The 13,716-nt window shown below is 38.3% G+C and overlaps 1 protein-coding gene across 4 annotated transcripts in view; it reads right to left on the reverse strand.

Moving 5' to 3' along the window:
- The window catches only part of vps50 (VPS50 EARP/GARPII complex subunit), a 408,283-nt gene that overhangs the window by 193,185 nt on the left and 201,382 nt on the right, over positions 1 to 13,716 (reverse strand). For all 4 annotated transcript variants that reach the window (XM_051936104.1, XM_051936105.1, XM_028817093.2 and 1 more), the window contains exon 13: positions 9,603 to 9,735. In XM_051936104.1, coding sequence (XP_051792064.1) covers positions 9,603 to 9,735 — 133 coding nt within the window. The remainder of the gene's footprint in view (positions 1 to 9,602; positions 9,736 to 13,716) is intronic.

The raw sequence follows: 13,716 nt of genomic DNA on the forward strand, positions 1-13,716 counted from the left end.
CTAATTTTCTTAAGTAGCACTTTAGTGCCAATTTGCAGGAGTTCAGTTTTGTTGCAATTTAATTTTAAAGAGTTCTGCTCCATCCAGGTTTTAATTTCACTGAGGCAAGTTGTGAGCTGAGAAAACTCTGATGAAGTTGCACTATTGACATTGAAATAGAGTGGAGTGTCATCTGCATAAAAATGATAACCCAGTCCATAGCTACGAATAATATGGCGAAGGAGAAGCATATAAATACAGAAGAGAAGAGGGCAGAGGACTGAGCCCTGAGGAACTCCTTGTGTGACTGGATCTGCTGTTGCCAAGACTATCAAACTCTTTCCTATCAGTCAGATAGGACTTGAACCACTGGAGGGCAGTGCCAGATATACCCAACTTAAGTGGGTTAATAATTCAGTCAGAAAGAAATGACTGAATTATAGCTGTTGATTACACTTCCTAAATACACAGTTAATTTACAGGAGTATGTGATTAGTGGGCATTTCTCATGTTCTTGCAGGTTACTCATAAACAGACCCTCAGAGCCAGAACATCTACTGCTCTAGCTTGCACTTGTTTATAATCGATACTTAACCTTGTTCAGATGCAACTGCAGAACTGGGTCGCAGATCAAGAGGCTGTAATTAAAATGCTTTCTAAGAGTGGTATGGGAAAGAGCTAACACTGAAGAGGTTATAATAATCAATATATTACCAAATAGTTAAAATCATATTTAACAGTGAAAATCAGCTCTAATACTAGTAATCATACAGGATTCTGATACTTTGCTTTGAGCAAATTTCTTTGCTGCACATAGAGAAATTCAATCACCTTATGTATTTGAAAAGTAAATTTTAAACCTCAAGAGGTACAATCACGTGACCACACATTTCTAAAGACAAACCGGTTTATCGAAAACATACACCTGCTAGATTATATGTATTTTAAAAGTGGATTCAACAGACTTAAAGTCATGTAGTGTACATACATTAACGAAGTTTCCATGCAAACACTGAAAAGATGCTGCCATGAGCAGGCAAGAACCCATTCTTCCAATGAATGATTTTTATATCTTTTGAATTTGCCATATCCTCATTTCACACTGGCCATCAACACTGAGATGTCTCAGTGTCTTTAATGTAGATTTACTTTGGAAGGCATTTTTTTCTGGTAAAAATAAACCAGGACATTTTTAAAAGCTGAATGAAACTAAAATTTAGCATAGTCAACAAAACTAATGTAGAAAACAGTGAATTACTTTATTTATAAGCCATGGTAATATCAACTAAAAGTAAAACAGGATAAGATGAACTCTTACACGTTAAACATCAAATAGCTGACATTTGGCATGAAACAGTGCCAGGCATGAAAGGTGTAATTTAATTGGAATTTGTCAAAACAGCAAAACTAATGCAATTAATAAATATAAATTTGTCACACTATAATAAATGGAAATAAGAATTATGGAAATGACTTTCATGTTGCACAGGTCACTAATAAAATCAACCAAACAGCAAAAAGTCAAAAGGGGTTGACAGGTGATGAAGATGCTGTTGAATTATTAAATAAATATGTAAATCTGAAACATCCTCTACATTTCATACTAATAGACAACAGTCTGAAATGAGATAATTGTGCAGAGAATTGGGTAGGTAGTTGTGCTATTAAAATGCATTGATTTGTGATTTCATAATACTAGCATAAAAAATCAATTACTCTTTCAAATTTTCAACAACTTGGATAGGAGGGCACAACTGTGAGAAAATATGCTCTAATTTTTATTTGATTACTCTGCGCCGGTATGGGTTTTTGGTATCACTTTAGATTAGGTGTCCCTAATACTCTTTACTTAGCATGTAATTACTTACAGTGGTGCATCCAGAAAGTATTCACAGCGCATCACTTTTTCCACATTTTGTTATGTTACAGCCTTATTCCAAAATGGATTAAATTCATTTTTTTCCTCAGAGTTCTACACACAACACCCCATAATGACAACATGAAAAAAGTTTACTTGAGGTTTTTGCAAATTTATTAAAAATACAAAAATTTAAAAAGCACATGTACATAAGTATTCACAGCCTTTGCCGTGCAGCTCGAAATTGAGCTCAGGTGCATCCTGTTTCCCCTGATCATCCTTGAGATGTTTCTGCAGCTTAATTGGAGTCCACCTGTGGTAAATTCAGTTGACTGGACATGATTTGGAAAGGCACACACCTGTCTATATAAGGTCCCACAGTTGACAGTTCATGTCAGAGCACAAACCAAGCATGAAGTCAAAGGAATTGTCTGTAGACCTCCGAGACAGGATTGTCCTGAGGCACATATCTGGGGAAGGTTACAGAAAAATTTCTGCTGCTTTGAAAGTCCCAGTGAGCACAGTGGCCTCCATCATCCGTAAGTGGAAGAAGTTCGAAACCACCAGGACTCTTCCTAGAGCTGGCCGGCCATCTAAACTGAGCGATCGGGGGAGAAGGGCCCTAGTCAGGGAGGTGACCAAGAACCCGATGATCACTCTGTCAGAGATCCAGAGGTCCTCTGTGGAGAGAGGAGAACCTTCCAGAAGGACAACCATCTCTGCAGCAATCCACCAATCAGGCCTGTATGGTAGAGTGGCCAGACGGAAGCCACTCCTTTGTAAAAAGGCACATGGCAGCCCGCCTGGAGTTTGCCAAAAGGCACCTGAAGGACTCTCAGACCATGAGAAAGAAAATTCTCTGGTCTGATGAGACAAAGATTGAAGGTGTGAATGCCAGGCGTCACGTTTGGAGGAAACCTGGCACCATCCCTACAGTGAAGCATGGTGGTGGCAGCATCATGCTGTGGGGATGTTTTTCAGCGGCAGGAACTGGGAGACTAGTCAGGATAAAGGGAAAGATGACTGCAGCAATGTACAGAGACATCTTGGATGAAAACCTGCTCCAGAGCGCTCTTGACCTCAGACTGGGGCGACGGTTCATCTTTCAGCAGGACAACGACCCTAAGCACTGTGACAGTCTGAGGCCCTTGTCGTCCTCTTGAACCCTCTGACTCGACTCCAGACACCAGGTAAAAGTCCAAATACTACTTTTATTTGAACAATACAGTGCACAAAGCACCCTCCACTCCACAATACTCATAAATCAATAAACACTACAATACTCAATCCTCCACACTCCCAGACACTTCGCCACCCTTCCTCCCAGCTCAGCTCAGTGTACTGGTTTCCCAGAGTCCTTTATATAGTCCATGACCCGGAAGCGTTTCTCCCTTCTGTCCATGTGATCATGAACACTTCCGGGTCGGATAAAAAGCTCCTTTCTTCAACCCGGAAGCACGTCGTTTCCTTTTGTCATGTGATCATAACGCACCTCCGGGTTATAGGGCAAGTAAGAGTCCGGCAGCCTCCCCACAGCGACTCCTGGTGGTCCCCATGGTATCCAGCAGGGCTGTGCATATAAACTACAAAGTCCATGAGGCCCTGCTGGAATTCGGGGAACGTCCACGCTGTTGGGAGAGCTCCACCTGGCGGCCTGGGGGTGAGGGCCGGAATATTTAGCCGGCCACCCACCACAGTACATAGCCAAGATATCAAAGCAGTGGCTTCAGGACAACTCTGTGAATGTCCTTGAGTGGCCCAGCCAGAGCCCAGACTTGAATCCGATTGAACATCTCTAGAGAGATCTTAAAATGGCTGTGCACCGACGCTTCCCATCCAACCTGATGGCGCTTGAGAGGTGCTGCAAATAGGAATGGGTGAAACTGGACAAGGATAGGTGTGCCAAGCTTGTGGCATCATATTCAAAAAGACTTGAGGCTGTAATTGCTGCCAAAGGTGCATCGACAAAGTATTGAGCAAAGGCTGTGAATACTGTGGGATCTTATATAGACAGGTGTGTGCCTTTCCAAATCATGTCCAATCAACTGAATTTACCACAGGTGGACTCCAATTAAGCTGCAGAAACATCTCAAGGATGATCAGGGGAAACAGGATGCACTTGAGCTCGACTTTGAGCTTCATGGCAAAGGCTGTGAATACTTATGTAAATGTGATTTCTCAGTTTTTTTATTTCTAATAAATTTGCAAAAGCCTCCAGTAAACTTTTTTTCACGTTGTCATTATGGGGTGTTGTGTGCAGAATTCTGAGGAAAAAAATGAATTTAATCCATTTTGGAATAAGGCTGTAACATAACAAAATGTGGAAAAAGTGATGCGCTGTGAATACTTTCTGAATGCGCTGTATAAAATCATGAGCAGTCAATAACAGTTTGCAACCTTTACACCCACCAATTACTTTAGATTATCTGAATCTTTTAATGATGCTATGGACCATAGATTTTGAAATTCCAAAATCCATTGCAATCATATTCTCCCATATAAACCCAATTGTAACAGTGTCACCTGTCACTTATAGTAATCAACTATTTACCTCTGGAAAGTTTTTTTAAACACATTCCAAATAGGGACCTGTCCCAACGTTTTATAGAATGTGCTGGAATCAGCTTATATTGACAAATTTGTGTTAACGTTCTGAGGTAAAAAATTGTATGTCTTGGTAAAAGAGCATTACAAATCTCTGTTTCATTTTTTTTTATGTGCATTTTATAATCAGTCCCAATTTAGGAAATGGGGTTGGATACATCAAGAGAAACTTCATTAAAATCTGCACAAAGCAAATGAGATCAAACATCCATCCATCCATTATCCAACCCGCTATATCCCAACTATAGGGTCACGGGGGTCTGCTGGAGCCAATCCCAGCCAACACGGGGCACAAGGCAGGAAACAAACCCCGGGCAGGGCGCCAGCCCACCGCAGGGCACGCACACACATACACACACACACACACACACACCAGGGACAATTTAGAATCGCCAATGCACCTAACCTGCATGTCTTTGGACTGTGGGAGGAAACTGGAGCACCCGGAGGAAACCCACGCAGACATGGGAAGAACATGCAAACTACACGCAGGGAGGACCCGGGAAGCAAACCCGGGTCTCCTAACTGTGAGGCAGCAGCGCTACTCACTGCGCCACCATGCCGCCGAGATCAAACATCTCTGTGTAATATTTCACCACTTGCAAAACTGCTAATCAAATGTAATAAAAAGCACTGAATGAATAATAACATTTTTTTGTTACAAAAGGCTATATGAACATGTAATACACACACATACATATAAAGTAAATTCAATATTAATTTCTCTCTTGTTACCTGAGTAGCAACAAATCATTAAAATCCCTGGAAACTAAGGCTTACTTTCATGTCCTTTAACTTCTATAATACATGTTTAACCTTTAATAAAATCCTTTTTTCTTCAATTTGCCTCTGGCATTCTGACAAACAAATGAGGTGACTGCTCGGTCAGAATGTCTAGGGTATACTCTTTAGATCAAAAGAGCTGTTTCAATTAGAAATGACAATAGCAGCAGTTCCAGTAAAGGGTCATATTTAATTTAGGAGATTTTGCATACCATATTCCAGCTACTTCCCAAAAATAGTCACAACACACTGAAAGAACACTTCATTCGACCTATTATCATTTGGTTCCAGGTCTTATAAAGATATGTTTCAGTTTGTTTTTATTTTAATCAAAACACAGTACTTACTAGTAAAATTTACTTTTCTGTTTTAATAGTAAAATATACTTTTCTATTTTAATAACACTGAATACTTGTGTCTTTAAAATGTCATTTAAAAACCTAAAAAACAAAGCAGGATCTTTGAAAAACAAATGTGGCACAAGGTTTCTATTCTTACCAAAAAAAAAAAAAAAAAAAAAAAAAAAAAAAAGAATTTCAGTTGAAAATGCAAGCTCAATTATAAGGATTAAAGATAATAAATGAGAAGGAAAAAAAATAAAGTGTGTAAATTATTGCTGTTAGCACATTACACGATGACATGATACCATGACACCTCAAAGAGTTCAATTGCTTTATATTCTAGCCCAAAATGAGCATGCAGTCAATGTGCTCCTAAATGTAAACACATTCCTTTGAGTGTTGATAGCAGTGGGCCCTGCTTTCAATACAATCAATTTCTTTTAAAAGTTATATTTGGTTACAAGCAGCAAATGGTTTTACCCTTCCTTAAAAGACTATACTTGATTTTATTTTTCAATTGTGTTCATTTACACTGCCTAGTAAGATCAGCTAAAAGAGTCCAATTACAAAAACAAAGCTGCTTTAAAGCCATTTGTTCTTTAACAAATGCAAAATGATGAAGATGCTTTCAGTAGACTAAAACAAAGCAAAATAAGATGATGTTTCCTTTGTGCAGTCGTCTTCTTTTAATGAAGATGGTAATTCTCACTCTCGGCAGATGTACCTTTTTGGTTGCTTATCATTTCAAATCCAGCTAACCAGAAAAAGTATATGTTGTGTTTTCTCTTATAACAGAGTCTCTTTAATAGTTTACACATAATTATGTTTATTTACAAAACACACAAAATTTGTACTATATCAGAGGTGTCCAACTCTGATTCTGGTGGCCTACAGTGACTGCAGGTTTTCCTTACTGTGATTTAAGCTTGGAATTTTAAATTATTACGGTTAAGCCTGAGTCAGACTTGGAGTAAGCATAAAGATCTGTTTTAGTGTTAAGCCCCAAAAACTCTCGGGACAGTATTTTGCTGCCATCTTGTGGATGAAATTAGATTATTCATAAAAAAAAATCATTAATATTTCTATGCGTTCTGCCACTTTATGATAGCTCATCAATATTCAAGAGTGGAGAGAGGCCTTCAACCAAAAACACAATGGCAAATGAAAAGCCATAAAGCCAGTTTTAGAAAAAACTGAAACGGGTCCATTGTTTGAATCAAGAGATAAAGGTAACAATGTGAATTTGTCATACATTGACACTGGTAGTGAAACTGATGCATATGGCCCATATGAATGAATTGCCGCAATATGCCTGGTGACCTCTGTGGCGTGAAGCTTACGAGGTGTGACAGTAACTGCGTAACAAAAATGCTAAATTATTGTGTTCAAATGCAAGGACAAGAAAGATGTATCAAAAACAGATAATCCTTTACAGAATTTCAGTATGTTCATAAATGATAGCGTGTAATTGTTACTGAGCGCAGCAACTTATCCAGCAGGACACAATGAACCCAAATGACAGAGTGAACATGTGGTCTGATGTCAGTTATGACATGATGCTGGCTTTCTTTGCACTTAAGATAGAATTAAAAATCCTGAAAATAAAATACGCTGGGCAAAAAAGGCTTTTTTGAGACACCTTACAGTATACACAGCAGATCATGAGTAAGGAATCGTTTCAGCTTACTTCCAAGGTGTTTGCATTTTGTTGAGGACAACTTACTTGTCACTTTGCAGTAGTAGTGAGAAATATTGGAGAGAAATCCTTCAAAAATGTTTTTTGATGAACTGAGATTTATAAATGAACAGCATGTTGTTAGTGAATCACTTGTGGTGTGGAAAGATTGTTTGGAAATAAAGTGATAACTACTTTACACAGTTCCTGAGCTGGCAAGAGTTCAACTGAACAATCAGTAATGTTTATTGGTAACTTCCCAAGGTCGCCCAGAGTTTGGAAATGGGGTAAAAGGATACACCTTCTTATGTATTTTAATTTTATTTTTTACATGTATTTTTAGTTTTTTGCAGCTGAAAACACCTGATACTGTGAAAATAATTTGTCGTAAGAATAAAATAAAATAAGGCTTTTAAATATTCTTCCCTCTCTCTTTCACACTATCTTTATCTTGAACATTTGGCATCGTATACTGTTTTTGCTGATTCAGTATGCCAATATATGCTGATATACATCACTCATAACCTTGCATGCTGTTTTTGTGGCTATTCACACACCTATTGCATACCTTTGTACTACTTGCTGAATTTTTGGCAGTTGCTATTCAATTTCTGGCAACTCCTACACTTCGACTTCACACATAAATGGTGAATAAGTAAACAAGTATACTGTAACTGTATTTTAATACTTATTTCATTCAACATTTAATTATCCTGTTTTAAAATGCACACAGATACTACTATAGCATTATCCGTCCAGTTGACAGCATGTCAAAAAGACAGATGTGTGAATGCTTTTACTAAGTAATTATATACTTTACTCTATTCAACAGAAGATTGGATATTTTTCCCACAGACCATCCCAACAGAATTTTTCACCACACAGACTTTAAAAGCAGATTTGTGTCGCTGGTATGATGGAAGGGCTTGTGCGACTCAGTGATTCTTACAACTAAGGTGTCTGGAAATCTGTGTTCCTTATAGGGTTACCAATGGCAAACTGGTCTAACAGAAAGGGGCCATACAAAGAACAATCAATTCATGATGCTTATGATAGCCTCAAATAAATCCTTGCCCAAAAGGGTATACCAGAAGTCCAGGACTCACAGCTGGAGCCATATAATTCATACCTATCACTCTTAAACATTAGAGAGAAGTCGTTAGCACATATTGTACATTCTATAGGAAGATCTAGGCACATAATCAAAAGAAGCTCCTGAAAACAAACAATTTGAATTCTGCTGGTGTTACTTTCCATTATCCTGATATAGTGATGTGCAACATTACTCTGTGACATACTGTGATGAATGAGAAATTTGTGTGCTCTATGGACTAAAAACATAAAAACAGGGTCAAAATGGCTTTGATTCATAGCAGCCGAACTAAGCCAACAGCAGATCAGAATTACATTTGGATTATTCCATAAAATAAACTGAGGTACAGCAAAAAATTTACATAATGCATCTGTCCCAGTTGAAGAAAAAAACTAATTCTGTAAAAAAACATTAAAAAGAAGGTAAGCAGGGACACTGTTTAATTTTCTTAAGAATCAGCCTGAATGAGGCTAGAAATGCAGAACTGGAAGATTACAGTCAAGATAATTGAGTGACAGAATAAGTATAAGAAATAAGTATTTCCACTGATGAATCGTGTCCTCATGATATGCCAAATTTTGCATATGCTAAAAAGACTAAATGGAAAAAGACAACCAATTTATTGCAATATTTCAATTATAGCTAAATACATTATTGCAGACAGGATACAATTAAAATACTTGTCATTGTAAATGCAGATCTTTCTGAGGATGAGAGATCATAAGATGGTTTAGGGGACAGAAATACCTAGCTATAAGTACACATTTCATGTAAACATTCAATATACTGACTGACAGTAAAGAAATAATGATCTTTAGTGAGAAATATAATCCATAACCCATTTTTTACAGTAGACTTTTTACAAGAGAAACTCGTTATCAAAGCCACAATTGTGTGGTTGCCAGTAAACACATCATGAGAAAGAGTGCTGCCTTGTTGCTGGCGTTTTAAAAGCATTGAAATAAAATAATTTCAATATTAGAACAACTTTGATGAGAACAGGACACTCAGCTCAATAAAGCCGATCAATCCTATACACCTTATTTTTCCTAGTTTCTCTACTTTGTAGTTTCTCTTGTCTGTTTTTATTTAAAAAGAAAAAAAGAAAATACCAAGTGATTTATTTCTTGTTTTTTGATTACTTTTGACAAAAGTGGTCTAACAGTCTTAGTACCTCTAAAACCGAACACAGGTAAAGCTTGGTGTATACTCAAAGAAAAAAAGACATTTCCTTAAAGTTTATAGTCCTTAGATAACTGTTCTGCCTACCTGAAGCTGGAATCACTTCTTCATTGTCATGCTCATCATGCCATTCCATTGTACGATGGTAACTTAGCATGACCTCCCAAAGGGCTTTGCACAAGTCTGAAAGGCATGGTATGTAACTGTCTGGAGTGATATGCTGTGAAGAAACAAAAGCTAGATTACATGTCAAAGTACGCAGAATCCCAACTCTGGTGCAACATGAACAAACTAAACACAAAGATAGATGCTCTGTATATTCCAAATATGAAAACGTCAAATAATGTTTTACTTCTAAATTCTAGCATCATAAATACAATATTAAATATATTAAATTTTGTAAATTCTTCCTATCACCATATAATTTGAGAAATGGGGAACGAATTTATTTTCACAAAACAGTGAAGGATTTAAAGTCTATATAATCAACATAAAACTAATTACATTGCATGTTACAAAGAATGTTTTTAAACCATATAAAGGTTAGAATTCACTGAGTTCTAGTCAAAATAAAATCAAAGTTAAATTAAACTGTTTATTAAGTAAAAAACATTAGTTAATTAAAGATAACTGCAATAATTTAGAATTAGCAAAAAATACAATAAACACAAGTCTTAAATTTCAGAAACTTTCATAATAAAAACAAGCATGAGTATTCTGATAATTATTGTGACGTTCGTGCTCTGAAACTTTCAAGGCCATAACCTAATAAAACCTAAAAGCAGAGTTACAAAGGGAGATACAGAGCATAACTTGTGGCAAAAGCCAGTACACCTTTCTAATTCTGCACTTTGCTGAAGAATGTTAAATACAATCACCTCATCTTCTGAACTGCTTTTCTTGGTGAGTGTCACAGCCAAGAAGCTTTATGTGCATCCATGTATTAGTTTGATGATGCCTTTATCCTAGGCAGCCTACCACTTAGAATACCTTAGAATAATATAATTGCATAATACATCTTAATGATATATAAAAAGTGGACCTTTGGTCATTGGGTATTATCACATATTAATGAAGCATGGAATATTCTTGCTTTGCTTTTAATTTCTGTGTGTCTAATTAAAGTACCTGGGGGCAGTAAAATGAATCTTACTTATATACAATAAATACATTACTCTGAAGGTCAATGTTACTTTCAAATTTTTTATAATGCAAATTTGTAAAATGCAACAAAATAGCAAAATGATGAAAACACTAGACTGCAGTGTTTCTATACAGTAGGCTATATAGTAGACACTGTACAGTGTTGTACACTATATAAGCAACTAGTAAAAGCACAATAATTTATTAGATTATATTTTTATCAAGCACAAAAAAAGTGAGAATACTTTGGAAAGCAAGACTTTTTAAAGTTCCATCAAGCAAATTAAATCTAATATAGGCTGCATGAACAAACTTATAAACAGACTCATTGTTTCTCTCAGGAAAAGGGCTTGGAGTGCTGCTTCATCCAAAAGATGAACAGCAAATGAACTGCAATGCAAACATTCTGAACAAATAATTACCTATTGACAATGCTTTGCTATCTAAATTATTGTAGTATGGGGCTTTCAGGAAGCAACAGTTAACAAAATATTAGACCAAAGATGGATACAATCCTGCACATGGCTAACCTCATTCATTCTGTGACAACCATAACTTTATTTGCATTTGTGAAAACAACTAAATTTTATGCAAATTTCTTAAAATGATCATGTACATTTTAATAATTAATCTCAAATAGACATATATCAAATATATTAGGTCAAACATAACAAGGTACTTTAGTTTTTAATTTTCTCTCTACAAGATGACATCTAAAACACTGTCTTGAAAGCAACAGACTTACGAAAAACAGCAGTATACCAGATTACACACCATCTACGGTATACTATAATGTTTCGTAGCTCAATGAACATTTAATGATATACTTTAATTATAAACAAGTATCTGCCCATTTACTAAACTTGATTAGTCCTTTTTTATTAATGCTTTGTTCATTTAATTGCTTTAAAAATAGACGTTTCAAGCTATTTCTTATTTGTTTCTATAATACAGTGGAACCTCGGTTCACGACCATAATTCGTTCCAAACCTCTGGTCGTAAACCGAATTGGTCGTGAACCGAAGCAATTTCCCCCATAGGATTGTGTGTAAATACAATTAATCCGTTCCAGACCGTACAAACTGTATGTAAATATATTTTTAAAAATATTTTTAAGCACAAATATAGTTAATTACACCATAGAATGCACAGTGTAATAGTAAACTAATGTAAAAACATTGAATAACACTGACAAACACCCAGGCTCCCTGCTCAGCTGCACGTACAGGCTCGCTCTCAGCTGCACGCGCTCTCTCTCTAGCATGCGAGCCTGCCTGCTCTCTCTCTCTCTCTCTCTCTCTCTCTCTCCAGCACACGAGCCTGCCTGCTCTCTCTCTCTCTCTCATCAGCACACGAGCCTGCCTGCTCTCTCTCTCTCTCTCTCTCTCTCATTAGCACACGAGCCTGCCTGCTCTCTCTCTCTCTTACATTGCAGCAGTTCATCAGTTCACGTCTGACCAAGAACAATGCAACATGTGCGGAAATCATCAGCACGCACAAACCGAAAGGGAAACTGGCTTGTTCGTATACCGAGTGTGTGGTCGTGAACCGAGGCAAAAGTTTGGCGAACTTTTTGGTCGTAAACCGAGCTGTACGTGTACCAAGGCATTCGTGAACCGAGGTTCCACTGTACATACATAGTGGAAAAGGCAATTCATTTGTAAGAGGCATAACTATTGCTTCTATAATGCAATTTCTGTCACCCTTCTTGTGAAGGTCATTGCCTACTTTAGAAAACCAGAAATCCATGTCTCTGGAACTTTGTGAATTTTATTAAAATTTTATTTAGCCATTTCTGCTAAATGCTTTCTGTAATATACATCCATCCATCCTCTTCCACTTATCTGAGATCAGGTCGCGGGGGCAGCAGCTTGAGCAGAGATGCCCAGACTTTCCTCTCCCTGGCCACTTCTACTAGCTCTTCCGGGGGAATTCTGAGGCGTTCCTAGGCCAGCCGAGAGACATAGTCCCTCCAGCATGTCCTGGGTCTTCCCCGGGGTCTCCTCCTAGTTAGACGTGCCCAGAACTCCTCACCAGGGAGGCATCCAGGAGGCATCCTAATCAGATGCCTGAGCCACCTCATATGACTCCCCTCGATGCAGAGGAGCAGTGGCTCTTCTCTGAGCTCCTCCCGGATGACCGAGCTCCTCACCCTATCTTTAAGGGAAAGCCCAGATACCCTGCGGAGGAAGCTCATTTCAGCCGCTTGTATTCGCGATCTCGTTCTTTCAGTCACTACCCATAGCTCATGACCATAGGTGAGGGTAGGAACGTAGATCGACTGGTAAATTGAGAGCTTTGCCTTTCAGCTCAGCTCCTTTTTCACCACGACACACTGATGCAGAGCCTGCATCACTGTGGACACCACACAAATCCGCCTGTCGATCTCCCGCTCTATTCTTCCCTCACTCGTGAACAATACCCTGACATATTGTACTTGAACTCCTCCACTTGGGGCAGGATCTCGCTCCCAATCATGAGAGGGCACTCCACCCTTTTCCGGCTGAGAACCATGGTCTCGGATTTGGAGGTGCTGATTCCCATCCCAGCTGCTTCACAGTTGCGTGTGAACCGATCCAGAGAGAGCTGAAGATCACGGCCTGATGAAGCAAACAGGACAACATCATCTGCAAAAAGCAGTGACCCAATCCTGAGCCCACCAAACCGGACTTCCTCAACGCCCTGGCTGCGCCTAGAAATTCTGTCCAAAAAAGGTATGAACAGAATCGGTGACAAAGGGCAGCCCTGGTGGAGTCCAACTCTCACCAGAAACGGGTTTGACTTACTGCCAGCAATGTGGACCAAGCTCTGACACCGGTTGTACAGGGACTGAACAGCCCTTATCAGGGGGTCTAGTACCCCATACTCCCAGAGCACCCCCCATATGTAATATACATGTGTATGGCAATACTTAGAACTGATTCCTTCTTCTTTGATGACAAACTCTGAAATGTCATTTAACCCTGAGCCTAAAAAATCGGGAGTGGTCTCCCCTAGACTTTCTCGTATACTCAGATATGGGGATGGACATTTGAGGAGTAAACTGCAAGATAATGAT

This window comes from Erpetoichthys calabaricus, chromosome 13 (genome assembly GCF_900747795.2).
Source record: "Erpetoichthys calabaricus chromosome 13, fErpCal1.3, whole genome shotgun sequence".
In the NCBI taxonomy this organism is placed as follows: Eukaryota; Metazoa; Chordata; class Cladistia; order Polypteriformes; family Polypteridae; genus Erpetoichthys; species Erpetoichthys calabaricus.